Source organism: Manduca sexta, chromosome 17, assembly GCF_014839805.1.
Source record: "Manduca sexta isolate Smith_Timp_Sample1 chromosome 17, JHU_Msex_v1.0, whole genome shotgun sequence".
Taxonomy (NCBI): Eukaryota; Metazoa; Arthropoda; class Insecta; order Lepidoptera; family Sphingidae; genus Manduca; species Manduca sexta.
Window position 1 is genome coordinate 5,314,577 of NC_051131.1, and position 18,181 is coordinate 5,332,757.

The 18,181-nt window shown below is 37.1% G+C and overlaps 1 protein-coding gene across 5 annotated transcripts in view; it reads left to right on the forward strand.

Moving 5' to 3' along the window:
- The window catches only part of LOC115453818 (ecdysone receptor-like), a 279,568-nt gene extending 268,987 nt beyond the window's left edge, over positions 1-10,581 (forward strand). For 3 of the 5 annotated variants that reach the window (XM_030182564.2, XM_030182557.2, XM_030182576.2), the window contains 6 exons: positions 648-818; positions 1,726-2,018; positions 2,228-2,407; positions 3,413-3,571; positions 5,255-5,477; positions 6,031-6,386. In XM_030182564.2, the coding sequence (XP_030038424.1) occupies positions 648-818; positions 1,726-2,018; positions 2,228-2,407; positions 3,413-3,571; positions 5,255-5,477; positions 6,031-6,356 (1,352 nt within the window). In that variant the 3' untranslated portion in view covers positions 6,357-6,386. Of the gene's footprint in view, positions 1-647; positions 819-1,725; positions 2,019-2,227; positions 2,408-3,412; positions 3,572-5,254; positions 5,478-6,030 lie in introns of all 5 variants that reach the window. The other 2 variants (XM_030182591.2, XM_030182549.2) reach the window with 2 other exon arrangements.
- The last annotated feature ends 7,600 nt before the right edge of the window (positions 10,582-18,181 follow it).

Genomic DNA, 18,181 nt, shown 5'->3' on the forward strand with positions numbered 1-18,181 from the left:
ATTATTATGTCTAGCAGCCGCACTTTTCAATCATAAACAATATATAAAATTATTGTACTTACTAGTTAAACATTGCCTTTACTTACATTGGGATTTAACATTGTATTATACCGAATGTCTCGTGAACCGGGCCCCACAGAGACTTACAAATGTTATTTTATTATGTGTATACAAGAAATTGTAACACAGTAAAATGCACGGAATGAAACGACAATAACAGTAACATATATTATTTATATTAATAATAGCTGCAGTAACTTTTTATGGAGTTCCGACTGCGTGATTGACAATTGCCGATAACATTTCCATCGCGCATCGCACACCCTGCTCCCGCCTGCGCGTGGAATATAAAACATATCTCGCGTTTAGTATGCGCGGACCGTTCTAGCCACCTTTGTTTGGGCAGGAAATGTCCAAGCTACTGCCGAAATTACTTAGGAGTGTTTCGTTACTTAAACATATTTTTGACGAAAGAATATCACCCGAATCTAAAGCAAAAACAAAACGTACTTGAGCGTTCGCCGACAAATCGTTCATGAAATGTATACGAATTTGCATCGTCTGATTTTAGACGGCCTCGTCGCTACATCATTTTTGTTTATACGTGTCGTCGAAACGAGACTAAGGATTGAATTGTTTTGTTTCAGGTCGAGAAGAATTATCACCGGCCTCAAGTATAAATGGATGTAGTACTGATGGGGAACCAAGACGACAGAAGAAAGGGCCAGCGCCGCGCCAGCAGGAGGAACTGTGCCTTGTTTGCGGCGACAGGGCTTCGGGATATCACTATAACGCGCTTACGTGCGAAGGATGTAAAGGTAACCGAAATCGCCATATTACACCATCTATTGTGCCTTAAAATTTGTAGACACGCGAAAAACAAAACTCATGTCACTCGACAATTAAAATGCTGCGGAGAGCGATTGCGGAGATACATTATTCGTAGAAAATGTGCAAAGATAAAGCTTTGCCCAAACATTTGCTGATAAAATGAAGAATTTCGCACGTTATTAACCTAGAATGTTAGTCATACGGCCCTTGCTAATCGGCCACAAGCGTGCCAACTCGAAATTGAACTGGCGCTTTGTTTGTCAGATTATGTTGCGTGTGCCGTGTACAGCGCGACCACGCTGCATTCGTTAGCCGAGACACCACGTCACAATGGATGTCTGCTGAGCGTCTACTCCTTGATTCATGACGCTTATCACATCTCGGCCAAGCCTCGTTGTCCTCATTATAAAAATAATGCGAACTTAATACATTTTGGAATGAACAGCGGTTACTGCGTGACATCAACCCTCACCTCGTATATTAATTACTTCCAATTCGATCCATTTGTGCACCGTGTGTTGTTTGTTTTGTAATAAAAATCGACATTCGTTCCTACATAAATAGCTTCGCTGTCAATGACACACGCCTTTCAGGCAACCTTTGCGTTCATGACTACATTATCTTATCGTATAAAAACTGGTTGTGTAAACTATATTTTTTATTCATTAGTCCAGATTGTAAACTGATAATAAAATTCAATTAATAAAACCTTAACCTAGCGTAATTTGGATAATATTATTAATTTCAATTATTAAGAAAATCTTAATAACATCCATAGTTATTATTAGGGTTACTGAACAACCTACGACGTTCAAATTCACAAAGATTTTGCATATATAGAGTTTCCGTACAGAAATAATGTTTCTACATTGCAATCATTTACGTCGTTTACAGGGTTCTTCAGGCGGAGTGTGACCAAGAATGCGGTATATATTTGTAAATTTGGACACGCCTGCGAGATGGACATGTACATGAGGAGAAAATGCCAAGAGTGTCGGTTGAAGAAATGCCTCGCGGTGGGCATGAGGCCCGAGTGCGTCGTCCCAGAGTCCACGTGCAAGAACAAAAGAAGAGAAAAGGAAGCACAGAGAGAAAAAGACAAACTGCCAGTCAGTACGACGACAGTGGACGATCATATGCCTGCCATAATGCAATGTGACCCTCCGCCCCCAGAGGCGGCAAGGATTGTAAGTTCATCATAGAGTTGCTTCATTATGTTACATGTAGTTTACTAATATTAGTCTTAAATTATCTACTGTTACCAACATCATATCTAACTCTTATTGTATGTCATTAAATATGTCATTATTAAATAAGTGGATCGCAATAAGCTTAACACGTTATAGTCGTTTCGTTTATGAAGCGAGTTAATAATGCCATGGTTTCGTACGTGAAGCTGGAATGTTTGCAGCACGAAGTGGTCCCGAGGTTCCTAACGGAGAAGCTAATGGAGCAGAACAGACTGAAGAATGTGACGCCGCTGTCGGCGAACCAGAAGTCCCTGATCGCGAGGCTCGTGTGGTACCAGGAGGGGTACGAGCAGCCGTCGGAGGAAGATCTCAAGAGAGTTACACAGGTAGAATTATTTAGAAAAGTATTTTTCAAAATAAAGCGTTAGCTGGTCCTTCATATTTCGCTTCCTAACTCGTTACCTTCGTAAATTGGCAAATAGGTACTGCAAATATATGAGTATATGTATCGGCTTTTGTTTTAAAAAATGTCGAACCTCTCCACTTATGTAAAGTCCTTTACATGAAGTTCAACGGAAGATAAATCGCCGATACTTTTATTAAAACACCGATCAAGCTAATCTCAATTGTTAATGCTGAACAGAAACGGCAATACCTATCTGTACGTCCTATCGCTAAGGAAATACACATACCTCCTAGTAAATTATTCATGTGCATTGTAAATGAAGCCTAAAAAGCAATTATACCCACATGACCATTGCTACTTGTGGATAAGTTGATATTACTACCTTTAGTGTACGTTCCGTTGTACCATAGGATATTTACACTGTATCAAATTTAGAAATGAGGCCTAAATCAACTCCTTAAGAGTGGCGTCTTTACACCTGCCGTGTTATGCGATCTATTTCTGTCTGAGGCACGGCAGGTGGTGTACCTTGCCACGTCGGACACAAATCACACTAGATTATTATTCCAGGCGCATACTTCGTTCAAGATATTTCCTTTTAACGTTCACGAGGTGTGCCGCTTGCCTTAATCCTCTTTGGAGAATATTAATCGTACCAACGGAACATAGAGTGCAAATTCTATCTAGTTAATGTAACTAAGACTGGCTTGTAAACTATTAAACAATTAACATTTTCGTGGAAATGTCGGTCCGACAAGTATTGCATGGTAACGAGGTTGAATATTCGGGTATATTACGAGATTTACTGACGATACTTATTATCATTAACGTCACAAGTATGCAATAAATTTCAGTAATGACATTGAATTTTTATAGAGTTTCGAAATTCAACTGTAATACACTCTAATTTTTAAATTACTTATTTATAGCATTAAGTAAACCATTTATTTTTATTGATTTAACGAAAGCCTTCACTTCCTTCCAGACATGGCAGTTAGAAGAAGAAGAAGAGGAGGAAACTGACATGCCCTTCCGTCAGATCACAGAGATGACGATCTTAACAGTGCAGCTTATTGTAGAATTCGCAAAGGGACTACCAGGATTCTCCAAGATATCTCAGTCCGATCAAATTACATTATTAAAGGTAAGTTTTCCACTCAATCGATTTATGCGTGTGGCCAGTAACCTGTTTAGAATTTGTAGTCACTAACCACCTTCCTAACTTGTTGTCATTGGATTAATATGGGGGGTCTTGAAATATAACAAAGGCAAACAAACTCGGAAAGATTGCTAATTTTAGTGGCGAGAGCAATACATTGAATCGGGAGGATAAATAATAAGTGTGGGAAATGTACGTAATTGTTTATAGTTTAGAAGTCAAATTTTGTAGCCGTTAAGTGTGGACCATAGATCAGTGCAGAAGGGTCCATAGAGCCCCCATTCCTACCGGCTTCCTTTTCGTTATTTATACATATAAAATCAAATTGTCTTTCAACGACTTGCGGACTGTATTATGCATATTAGTACTAAATGTTATGTTGGGTTCCCTTTCGGAAATTTCACGTTTCACCACTGATAGAGATGTAAGATGTGCAGTTCCAACTCCTTAGTCATCCCGAAGTCAGTCATAATATCTACTATCAACTAACATACTGTATGTGTATTTGTATCATTTGAACTAACTTTTTTAACATCAAATATTTTAAGCAGAACGAAATACAGCTCCATTTGGAGTTCTTGTTTAACGTTCTGGCTGGCGTTACTGTTTATGGGCATCGTGGCGTTTACCATCGAGCAATCGTTTTACTTGTCTCGTTTTTCAATTTAATAAATAAGCAAAGTTCTGCTGTGAACCGTACTGCCTAAAAATAAATGAGTAATAAATAAAACATTTGTCTCAATAAACGTACGATCAAAGCATCTTTGATACATAATCCGATTTGATTTGTATTCAACTTTGCTTCACAAGAAATATTCTGAAAAACATCAATAACACCTTAAAAGTAGATTGGTGTTTGTGCCAACGTTTTGCGTCATGTGATCTCTATGTGGCTACATTGTAAACACGAGTATAATATAAATAGGTACGACTTATACTTTGTTGGATGTTTTTTATCCTGGTACAATAAATGTATAGACTTAACGGTACATTATTACTAGGCGTAAATCTACAGGTCCAGTTGTTCACACTACAATATATTTTATGGCGTCATTAGCCTAAGTGTTAGGACTATGTTAGAACAGTGTGGTAAAATAGAAAACTAGCTTAAAAACTACTATAAACAATGAAAAACACTTCATATCATACGGGTAAATGAGAAATAAGTACAACGCGACATCTATTTTGCTATTTGTGTTATTATTTTATGTGAACGCTTTTGTCTAAGGCTCCTCCCGCGTGTTACTTTTTCCGGAGTAAATATTTTCCCCAGATAAAAAGTTGCCTATAGCACTCAGGTGTTATATATAATAGCTTCCTATTAGTGAACAAGATTTTGAAATCGGTTTATATTTTTCTGAGATAAGCGCGTTCACACAAACTCTCAGATTTATATATTAGTATAGATTAAGGATCGTTTTGAAGTTGCATAGAGTAGCTAGATCTTAGACTGATGTTTGTGATTCCAATAATTGTTGACTTAATTGCTATATAGTGATTTCGCCCTAGAGGTAAAAACACATGGCGGCCCTCGTACTAGCGAATGTCGAATGCAAGTTCGTTATTACAAATATATTTGTACTAAACTCTAATAATTCGAGTCCTGTAGGATAGAGAGACTGACATTAGACCAGAGCAAACTAATAACCTGGTTCTGTTATATTCCAGGCGTCATCAAGCGAAGTGATGATGCTGCGAGTGGCGCGACGGTACGACGCGGCGACGGACAGCGTGTTGTTCGCGAACAACCAGGCGTACACGCGCGACAATTACCGCAAGGCGGGCATGTCCTACGTCATCGAGGACCTGCTGCACTTCTGTCGGTGTATGTACTCCATGAGCATGGACAATGTGCACTACGCGCTGCTCACCGCCATCGTTATATTCTCAGGTGAATATCATATCTTTATTTCGTGCAGCTTTGAGATTCTTTGGGCTTGCGTGCTGGGTCGGGTCTGACTTACTAAGGATTAAGTCCAGATATCGAATTGATTACGAATTGTCTTTTTAATGGGCGAGTGCGAAGAATGACATGGAGAAATTTATTGATGAAAGAAGTAGAGTAACATCGGCTACATGCTGGGTGAACACCATTGAACAGCTACACAGTCTTAGAGATGACATATCCAACTTGACCTTTAAACAGGAGTGATGAGAATTGGACACAGAGGATTTATTGAATCAACAGCAAATATATTACAATATTTTTCTGTGTAAGAATGTTATCTATTGAATTAGTTTATTAGTACGCGCCTTACAATCTACTTAGTTTGTGAAGAGTCGGAGCGTGTGGGTCGGTTGCAATGCAGAATCCGTATTTTACGGACCGTGTTGCAAATACACGATATCAGACGCTGAATCGTACTTTGTTGCACATGGTCTGGTCACTCGTAGCTCACAAATAGCAAAAACTTGTATTTGATGAGATTTGTTTTTATTTCCAGACCGGCCAGGCCTCGAGCAACCCCTTTTAGTGGAGGAAATCCAGAGATACTACTTGAAGACGCTGCGGGTTTACATTTTAAATCAGCACAGCGCGTCGCCTCGCTGCGCCGTGCTGTTCGGCAAGATCCTCGGCGTGCTGACGGAACTGCGCACGCTCGGCACGCAGAACTCCAACATGTGCATCTCGCTGAAGCTGAAGAACAGGAAACTTCCGCCATTCCTCGAGGAGATCTGGGACGTGGCCGAAGTGTCGACGACGCAGCCGACGCCGGGGGTGGCGGCGCAGGTGACCCCCATCGTGGTGGACAACCCCGCGGCGCTCTAGCTGGCGCGCCGGCGCCGCGCCCCGCCGCCCCCGCCGCCGCCGCTCCCCGCGCCGCCGCCGCGCGCCCCCGCGGCCTGCGCTGAGTGCGGGACCCGCCCCGAGGAGAGAACGCTCATAGACTGGCTAGTTTTAGTGAAGTGCACGGACGCGATCGTGGGACCGCATCGACGCGTCCGTGAGGACAGTGCAAATATTACCGCTAGGGCCGGTTCGTACGTGTCCGGTGACCGACGACGATGATGCGCGTGAGATTAGTGAATATATGTGTTGTTGAACGTTTGGAGAGTATATTTAGTGTTGATCGTCGGGAGCGCCGCGGCCGGCGCGTGTCGGCGAGCTGTCCGCCGCGCGCCGGCCGCGGCGACTCCGCGTTTTTTTCGTTTGCGACCGGAAACCGAGTCGGTCACTCGGATACGCCCGTATGATAAGACTTCTTTCGATAAATAAGTTCACCTGTATTGCGCGTACATACGAGAATTATAAAGAAAAAAAGTAATATATGAAGAGATGTTTCTATTGGGTGAAAAGTTTAAACTTATGTTTATTTACCAAAATTAACTATACGTTGATCGACCTTTTGACTATAATATTGTGCTGGGTCGTTGGCAGCGGCCGACGAACGCGCGCCGACCATATTTGTTTATATATAGTTTATGTGAGACGTTATCGTGTCGTGTCCACTTAGTTCCGATTCATGTTCCACCATCCAGTGCCCGTGTCCTCGACTAGACGAATAATTATAATTTATTATTGCTGTGATTACATTTATAACATGTTGAATTACCTATCGTAGGAAGATATAAGTGCGTCTTATTAATTTAATGACATTTGTCGTCGGTAGCTTTTGCAGACATACTCGTTTCCAGTTGTAGTTGTTTCAGTGAACATGGACACACGAGCACTTGTACTGGTCACACTCGATCGTAACGTTACATATTGACAGTCCGCTGCAGCCACTGCGGCGCCCAAGGTCTGGTTTACATTCGCTCGAATAGTTTATGATGTTCACTTTCAACCATTCAAGTACTGAAAGGCCAAATAATGTAACAATTTGTGCAATTTAATATTATTTTCCATAAGTATAAATATCTTAGAACACATAAAACTGTAACACATTTTATTCTACATTGGAGGCAGGTTTGGGAGTAGCGAGCGGTTGAAAAAGTATCCTTAACGTAGCGGTTATAGAGGCGTGGATGCGCCTGGGCAGCTGCTTGTAGATTTCTAGTAGTAATAGCTCGCAATGGCAACGTGGGCTCCCACATTCAAATACATTTCTAAGTACAAAAGGCAGCTAGTTGTTTTTTAATGTTATGTAAAATAAACAGAATGTTAAAGTTTCTATATGTATTTGGCCGAGCTTACTCTATGGGAACAATGTTGATAGTATAGGCGAAGAATAGTTCGGCGTCCAGCGACGTGACAGCGTCGGTACACCCAAACCTGCGCTCGCATACTGCGTGGAATTTGTACAATCGTCATTAAGTAACGTGAAAATATTGTATAGTGTATCTATTGTAATACTAAAATGCATGTTCAACATATTGCGACATACTGCCGGAAAGTACGATTTACATACGAAATGCCTTATTTCGCGTTACCTGTATTGTGTACCTACATTGTTGGTGAGTGGAAAAATCATAGTATATAGAACTTAAAATTAATCGATCTCAATTACCGGTAAGCGTTGTTAAACCGTACGTTAAGCGTGTTTCCGTTCGTGGCATCATTCTCATTCGACGACGCTCCACCTCGCTCGACGGTGTCCGTCTCGAAGCTTCCTCACAATGTGTCCGTTACACACACACACACACACTACCGTAGTGCTATCATCTCGTATCCTCACTGTCAGTGTCACCGCTCGCGACATTTCACCACATTATGCGGTTAAGTAATAATAGTAAGTGTCTGTTTGGTGCATGTTGAATGTGTCTTCTTTACATGCCATTAGGAGTGTTGTGTATATTTACATTACGAGTATGATTGGAGTTTTTGAAAATGCATTTCTTATACGTATAAAAATTCAGCGTGAGACGATCGGGCTTGCACCGCGGAGCGCGCTAGTCCGCTTTAAACGATATTTTCGATTTAAAATAATTTTATTGTAGCATTAGGCCTTTCTAAAATAGCAAATCGATGCACAAACGTCACTGGAGTGTCTTAGTGTCTCCTGGTGTATTAGGAGCGTATTGATAACGAACACACTGCCATTATAAACGTAATATACACCCCCACGGTGCGATGTTGTATGCGTGAAGTTAGCGGTTTAATTGTATTGTACGAGTATTGAGTATTGACCGTTTAAGTTGTTATGATCTGTAGATAGGTTCGAGTTGGACAGTGATGAGATCTTGCGCTACGATACGTTGCCTTACGAGTGCGGCGCGGCGGCGCGGCGCGGGGGCGGTCGGCGCCACGTGTCGCGCCACGCGTGTGCCTCGCGTGCGCCACGCGTCCGCCACTCCCGCGCCACGCCACGCGCCCGCCACTAACATAACTGCCATACGATAAGTAATAATTGTTATACAACATTCGACGCGTAGAGTTTCATAATTAGCTTCATAGTTTCGGCTCCCGTCGGTGCACAGCTGGTCGTGTTTGATACATATTATTCAATTTCGAAAGTGTAATAGATTTATTAAGTATAATAATCTCACACGAGAAAGTAATAATAAATAATGAGAACCCTAATATAATTTGTGTCTTAGCTGATAAAGTAACATTAGTGAGATAATAAGTTTATATCGCTCATTGAGATAGATTCGGAGAGACGACACACGCGACCACCGCTACATGGGGATGGAAGGATGATGGATTTGGAGGATGCGACGCTCGACGGTTGGACGGTTCCGATGGTTCGCTGTTAGGACGTGTTGCCCTTTTCGTTGCCTTCAGCAGTAACAGTTTATTAGTGCTTCTAGCGGAGTGTTGCTAGTGTGCCCACTGTCCAGTTCAGAGTCCACATTTCAAACCGGCTCCGTTGAAACTTTGTATATACATAGATACCTTTAGATTCTATTGGCATATGTTTGACATATGTACGTTTATTTTTATTCATCTAAAGAAGTACAGATGGCTGTTGTTATTTTTATATTATTTGGGTAGAAGTATATTTCTTGTAAATGACCTTTGTATTTATCTTTTGTAAGCTTTGTAAGACGTAGGGCCGTAGGTTAGTGTACGAACTACGAATATTGTGATTGATTATTTCTTTGAGTTTGTATTTACCGAGATATTTTGTTCTGCGTATATATACTTCGTTTCGACAGATATTCTTAATAACTTTGTTACTTCAGAGTGCAATATGTACAAATATTTACATATAAAATGTACAGTCAATTTTTAGTTTTAATGTGTCAACGCAATATGTATCGCTCCGGATTCGTTGAATGTACACAGAAAGGCATAATAAAATGATATCACAAGTGAGTCGCGATTTTGTCGCGACATTCACTCTCACTATTGTGTTTTTCTAATATTTAAGTGATTAATTTTATTATAGAGGAACTAGGCGAACTTTGTATTTAAATTTGCTTATTTTTTTTAGCAGATTAGATTTGTTTACATTGATAAGACGAATATTGTACATTTTGAATTGATTTTAAAGCGATTTAGTTGTTATTTAGTAACGAATTTTCTTATTAGGTGTAACTGGCAGCCTCGTGGAGTGGCTCGGGGTCCACTGATACCAGTGCGACGCGTGCAATGTGGATGTTTAGTTGTGGGCACCGAGCCGCGCCTCGCGCATGCGCACGCGCACGCGACCGCGACCCGCCTCCGTTCCGCCGCCTTACCTCTATATGGTTTCTGATATTTGCACTAGTTGCACTCTCAACGACCACCAGTGGAACATAAAGGCCAAAATTTCTCACTTCTAGTGCCACGTCTGACGATGGAAAGGCTGATAAGCTATAAGGGCCCATTCCGTGTTTGTCTAAACACATTTTTTTTTTGTATACTATTACTTAAAACTTATTAGTCCGCTGTAACTATTATTTTCCCCCTAATACTTTGCCTTTGTGAACCCCGCGTTATGTTTAACAACAATGGTGAAGAGAATTAGATATAGGGAACAGACATGACGATATGTTAAAATTTTAGAGAGTCAACTTTTATAAATGATTACAAAAACAAACCGTGAAAAGGTGTGTACAAAATGAGGAAATTTGTATGAAACTTGTTATGCGAATAAACTTACACCACAAGATAAATTATAAAAAAAATATTTTTGCCTTTTATTTCCCCTGTCAGGACTCTGAACTCATTACTCTATGCGAGAATCTGCTGATTTAACAGAGACTACCTAACAGCCAGTTTCTTCATTAATGGTAAACGCAACGCCAAAAGTAAGATGCATAAAAGTTGCCAAAACATAAACGACATAATTTAGGTAAAAGTAATTATAACTATTGCAGTCAACAAATAAAATGGCCGTTTCTCAGCAGGTGACGAGCCGACTTTAAAAACAAATGTGGGTTCGATTCCCGCTTGGATATAACATGCGTGTGTGGTCACATCTGTTTGAAACAGATGTTTCGGATCTGTGATTTAAGAGACCGAAGATTCCGTAGTTAGCACTACGCAGCCCTGATCACAAAGTTAAGTGTGTATATGTCGTAGTAACTTCAAATTTATCCCTAAGGGCTCTCGAACATTTCCATTCCTCTAATCCTAGTAAGTTCCCAATTTCCTACGAAACTCTCCGCCGGACCCCTGCAGTTGTTAAGCAAAAAACAACATCCACGATGAAAGATAACCGTATCTTGTGGTCTCCGCTATATTTACTCGTGACTACATTAGATTCAATGCATTAATTATTCTTAAAACAAGCACGTTTACGTCACTCTCCTTCCAAACTCTATTTGGAACAATTTATTTGCTTGATAAAGAACATGTAATACTATGCAATGATTTTAAGAACATATTAAATATACTTACTAGTTAAAATTAAAAATAATTAAAGATTTGTAGTATGTGTACGTAATTCCACATTGTGTACCTAAATTTATTTAAGTCTTGATTATGCCGATGTCAGCTATCTAGATCTCACCGAGGACCAACTTTCTAAATTTGAGCGTTTCCAAAATTTCTGCATTAGATTCATATTTGGTTTACGCAAATATGATCATGTGTCCGAGTTTCGTGCTAAGCTCAAGTGGTTACCCATAAGACTTCGTCGGAATGCCCATATTCTTTTTCTTCTGTATAATGTTTTGTTTAGTCCTAACACTCCTTCTTATCTAAAAAAACGATTTTTATTTCTCAATGACTCACATCCCAAGTCCTTGAGATCGTCGGTGAACCTGAGATTAAAAATGCCTGCGCACACCACCACATTCATGGACAAATCGTTCGTCGTTGAAGCTGTTCGATTGTGGAACGCGCTGCCTCTTATGGTGAGACGGGCGAAAACAGGCGAAAACACTGTCATTATTCAAGCAGCTAGTCAAAGATTACTATCTTTCTCACTAAACAGATACATTGATGTGTATGTATGTATTATACATGTGTTTTTATTTTTACTATCATTATTATTTTTCTTTTGTATGTATGTAATATGTAGGTATATATTATATGTGTATTTATGTATGTAATGTTTATAAATTATTTGTTTTTTTTTTTTTTTTTTTTATTTATTAATATAATATAATCTACTGCACTACCCTCTCTTTCTATTTCTCGTTTTTATATCCATCCCATGGTTGTCTGGAAGACATTGCCTAGAGCGATAAGACCGCCATTTGTACATGTGCCGTTTTTTTTTTTTTTGTTTGTTTGTTTTGTTTTTATTTATTTATTTATTTAATATTTGGGAAACAAACAGAAAATATCAAATATAAATAATAAAAGAATATGTTACAGAATCCAGCGAAGTTTCCACTAATAAATAACACAGGTATGGAAAGAGTGAACAATAACATTAATTAAAATACAATGAAATAAAGGTAAAAAACTTAAATAAAATAATGCATAAAATGTAGTTGGAGAGTTAACAAATTAGTTTCCACATAGAGATTCTATTATATAACGTTTAAAACTATTCATAGATATAAAAAACATATCGATGTCGGAGAACTGCATGTTATGAATATTACTAGCTCGTCGTACGAATGTATTTGAACCATAATTTGTTTTAGATGTCGAAGGTCGGAATACTTTTTTTTCACGTGAATTAACACGTGGGCATCTGAATGAAAGTCTGCTTAAAAGGTAAGAAGAATGTTGTTGACAATTTTAAAGAGAAAGACTTGATCCCTTATCTCTCTACGATTAGCTAGAGACATTATCCTCGGAAGTTGTGGCAATTTTTTGTAATTGAACCGGTATTCAAGATTTTTAAGAAATTTCTCTTGAATCCGTTCCAGTCGCTCAATATAAATTTTGTAATGCGGGTTCCAAACTACTGAAGCATATTCCAAATGAGAACGCACAAAACAATTATACAGGAGTTGTACCGTAGAAATACTTTTAAAGTCTTGACTTACTCTAAGAATAAATCCTAACATTTTGTAAGCTTTATTAACAACTTCAGTAATGTGAGAGTCAAACATAAGTTTAGAATCTAAGTAAATACCTAAATCTTTTATTAAAGTAACCCTCTGCAAAACTTTATCATTAATGCTGTAGTCATAGTGTATATTTTTTTTTTTCGGGAATAAGTAATGATGTTACATTTATCCGTGTTAAGGTATAACTGATTGGCTTTACATTAAATAGATAATTTTTCCAAATCTTCCTGTAACAGCAATCATCCAGGGTTTTAACTATCTTGTATATCTTTTGGTCATCTGCATATAAACTAAAATCAGTATTTTTAAATATTTCACCAACATCATTAACAAAGATATTAAATAGTAGAGGACCTAAATGGGAACCCTGAGGAACCCCCGATGGTACCGGTGTAAATGTAGAACTAAATCCTTTAACTGTTACTGCTTGGCAACAATCCCTCAGATATGAATCCACCCAGCGTAATAGATCACCATGAATACCAAAATGATATAATTTTGATACAAGAATGTCATGATGGATTCTATCAAATGCCTTGGAGTAGTCAGTGTATACTACATCAACTTGGCAACGATCGTCCATAGCATTCGTGATAAAATCTATAAACTCACATAAATTTGTTTCCGTGGATTTTTTACTGAGGAAACCATGCTGCTGCTCTATTATATGTGGTCTAATAAGAGGTTTCATTTGATCATAAATTATATGTTCGAATAATTTCGGTATAACACTTAATTTTGATATGGGTCTGTAGTTTGCTATATTGTGTTTGTCTCCTGTCTTAAAAATAGGTACTACGTATGAACGCTTCCATATCTGAGGCATCGTTGATGATGTTAGAGAAAGATTAAAGAGAATGAACAAAGGTAAACTGAGTTGCTTATGGCATTCACGCAAAAATAATGGCGGGATACCATCTGGACCAGTACCCTTCGTAACATCAACTGTTTTAGATATTTCAATACAGTGGCCTGAGATATGTAAAGAGAAGAAATATCAGCACAGGTTTTGCCACAGAGGGTCCTTTGAGATAATGCCCCGTCTCCTTTGGAGAAGGAGCTACTGAAATGGCTATTGAATAAATCACAAATTATTTTACCTTCTGTGGAAGAGACATCATTTAAAAATAATCTGTCGGGTAGATCCCCGCTCTTTTTTTTAGATTTAATGAAAGTCCAAAAATACTTACTACAGTGCCGAATATTATTTTCACAGTATTCAATATATTCGTTATAACATGTAACAGTTAAGATTTTTTGTCTTTCGCGAAGAGTAGAGAAAGAGCAATAATCAGTGTGACGTTTATACCGCTTCCATTTTCTATGGAACTTTAGCTTTTCTTTTATAATTTTAATTAGAGCAGACGAATACCAAATTGGATAATTCGATTTATTGTGTAATAATCTTAACGGTACGGACTTTTGAATAATCTCTTCAAGTTTTTGATAAAAACTAGCGACGGCTGAGTCAATTGACATACCCTGAAAATATAAATTCCAATCAATTTTACTTAAAGCTACATTGATTTCAGAGTAATTACATTTATGAAATAGTTTTATTAAACGAGGTGGTGAACTTAGCTGTTTGAAATTTATGCCTAGGATAGTTATATCCAGAGACGGATGGTGAATATCTTCATTGACAAGTTGTAAAAGTTTGTGTGTGTTTGTACAATAAAGAGTAAAATAAATAAATAAATAAATAAATAAGTCTTGCCACTTTTCGTTATTTAAAAAAATTTAGCTGGAAGGCGCAGAATTAAAACACTAACAAAGTTAACAATTAATTAAAGGATTTATTTTCCGTTTACGGGTCTACCTCGGTGGCGTAGTTTTATTCCGAGTAACTTGCTTCGAAGCATTTACGTCTCAGGTTCGAATTTCGGTTGGACAGTGATATTGGGTTTTTCTTCTTAGTATTATCCCGGAGTTTCATCGGACGATAGACAACCCTCCCCCCCACCCTTTCCTATCACATCATGTGACGTATTACAGACGGCGAAAAGTAGATGTAATAATTGCCTCTGCTTATTCCATAGAGGATAGAAGGCGTATAACCCTATGTGAACAATGCACAACGCCGTTTGTTAAAGAAGTTAATTTAATTAATTTATTGGTACGAAATTTTTATTTCTTTGTTATTGCAATTGAATAATAACATGAGCATGCCGCTCGCCTGTTGGTAACATCTACAGATCGTATTTAATTGGTACATCATTAGATAACATTTATTTATCGCGAACATAACTTCTTGGTGACGGGGAATTCCCAAAGTACCTAATCTATTTTATAATTAGTTAAAATGTAACTAGAAAATGTTAGGCATGCCGCACGCGTTCTAACAACATTTTATAATTTGTTTCATTCAGTTCATGAGACTTAACATGTGAAGTGCCACTCTGTACGTACTTTCAAATTAGAAGTCCTGTATAATGTTGCTACTGTTTATGGGTGTTTTCCAGGACCTCGAGTTTGTATCTCTTACCGTCAAGCAAATGGCATGCTTGTCTCGTGCAGAAAAAATATTTAGACACAGACATTATAGTAGTCAAAAAACGATTTCAATTGAATCTGTTAATAAAAATTCTAAAAAGTAGTTATAGAAGTCGTATAACAATCATAAGCATACCACCGATTTAAAGAGATTTTTTTAGGATTTCATAAATTAACCTTAATTAAATTATGATAGTACTTATGAAATTTAAAATTTAGAAAATCATAAACCGTAATTACGTCATAATAAGTGGCGGTTATGAGGAAACAATTTACATTCCATTTCTTCATTAATTTAACCATAGTAAGAAATAAAATAATAATACATTTCGGACCGATTTTTCCTTATTGCTTCATACGCACGCATTTCGGTTTATCATCTCATTTCTGTGAATATAATTACGGCAGTCATAAAATTGATATTTTGTTTAAAAAGATGCTTTATGAATGCTCGAATTAGCAATAAAATAGCGTACTGTTGATAATTCATAATAAATAAATTTAAATTAAATAAATGTATCTGTATCGCATGAAATCTTCTAGAATTAAATCCTTACGGACGCCTTATGCCCATCGACAACAGAACCTTATGGAATTGCAGTAATTGCGACTGACGCGAGTGGAAGCTCGGTACTGCTTTTAAAACCATAATATTTATATTTAAAAATCACTTTACTTTGTTTCTGTTTAAACTATGATTTCTGTGGAATTGTAAAAATCATGATTTAATAGTCTTTTCCTGATTATTTTCTTATTTTACGTCAATAATCAAAATGACACTACATAATGTACTAAACTGGCGTTACTAAACATTTACCCTATTAGGTACTACTAAAAATAAGCTACCTTTTCCATGTAAATTTTCCTAAATAACGTAATTTATGGGAAATTTAAAACAAATATTCCATTTCAACTTCCAAATTTATTGAACGCTGTTTATATTATTACTTTTCTAAAATATTTTTTAATTGCCCTCCTGTAATTGTATAAAATATAGCAAAAACAAATTAATGTTCCTTTTATCTCACGACATGATACCTCATTATCTATATTGTGTTGTGGTGTCACTGTGTGTAGGTCTTATCCTTAACGACGTTTTGTTAATAAAAACAAACTTCTTTTCACTAACCTTTGTTTTTAATGTTATTGACCCGGAACTTAAAGTTTATTTGAAATCATAATGTTTAGGCACGGCATTGTGAACCCATAGCACCAGATTATTATCGAAGCCAAGACGAGAGATCATAAGAGACTATCGAATAACGATGAAATGGGGTGCCAAGACGAGAGATCATACGAGACTAGCGAATGACCATTGATTATTATAATTACTATGATTTAATGAAATCGGGTAATACATCCATTAATTTTACCGACGTGAACAGTCTTAAAAAATTTTAAAAACCGAGGAAAGTATGGTATTTATATTATACTTACCAATGACTAGACGAGCAAACTATTAGTTTGATGGTATGAATTGATTCCTTCCTTCCTTCCTTCATTACGCATTCACGCCTGATTTTAATGTTTTTGTTGTAAATTGCAATGCATTGAACTCTCACTCTTGGCCTTAAGGATCTTGGAGTTTACGAAACTCGTTTTAAATTCTTAAATGTTTAAGATATTCGACAGTATACATCGTACAATATCGACGCTAGAAAGCATAAACGCTGTAACCCTGAAAGTATGAACTTTACACCAGAGCCAAAAAACTTTTGAAATTTTAGAAAAAAAATCATAACTCGTGAACCGTTACACCTACAAGCTTGCGGTTTTTAGCAAAGTTGTGCAGTTTGTGCTCAGCTATAATATGGTCATTAGCTATTTCATCTAAAGTTCCCTGGACAAGATTTAATATGGGTTACAGCAAATAGAACTTTTTTTTGAGACCTTGAAAACGCTGTAACCATATTAGACAAAGTATGAAAGATTCGTTTTGTCACGTTTTTTGGGAAAGCATAAACGTTGTAATTAGCATACTCTTTATTTTAAAATGCTGTAAGCAATGGAACAGATTATACTTAAACGTCAATAAAATGCTGCAACTATGGTAGAAGTTGAAATAAAAGACTTTTAAAAAATTAAAAACTAATATTTTTATTAGGAACTCTCTTTTTGACTACAAAATTATTATATTAAATTAACTTTTATTACTCTACTGTATATTCCTTTGTAGAAATCTCTCTTACATTAAATGGTAAGCAATAAAAACAATCTAAAAATACAAAAATGAGTAATCCTTTACTTTTATGATTCAACCTCTCATTGATTTTTAACTCTACTATATTATAGACTTTTTCTTTCTCATTAATCTTCTGAACATCTTTATTCCTTTTGAACAGCGTTCTTCGGAATCAGCTTCTTTTGCTTTGGAATCTTCGAAGAAATAACTTAAAAATGAAATTCTTAAAAAAATCATAATCGAATCATAACAACTAGCTTTAAAAGCTATTTAAGCAATATTAATAATTAAATAAAACAAATAATATAAATACAATTTATAAAATAAATGAAACAAACACATTAAATAAATAGGTAATAATAATTGTTTTCTTCAACTAAATATTATAGAGAAAATTAACTTTGGTCAATATTTCCTTATCATAATACGTTCGATTATTGAGGATCTTTTGTTTCTTCAGAAACATTATTGTTATTATAAGGTATTGACGATGAGTATGGAGCTGGTGTCGTAAAAGAAAACACGGTACCTTTTTGGTTCCAACGTTTTCTTTTTGGAAATTTCGACCTTCACAATAAGCCCCATGGACGGCTGGAAACGAAAGTGAATACTGAGGAATTAAAAGTTATTATGGAAGCGGA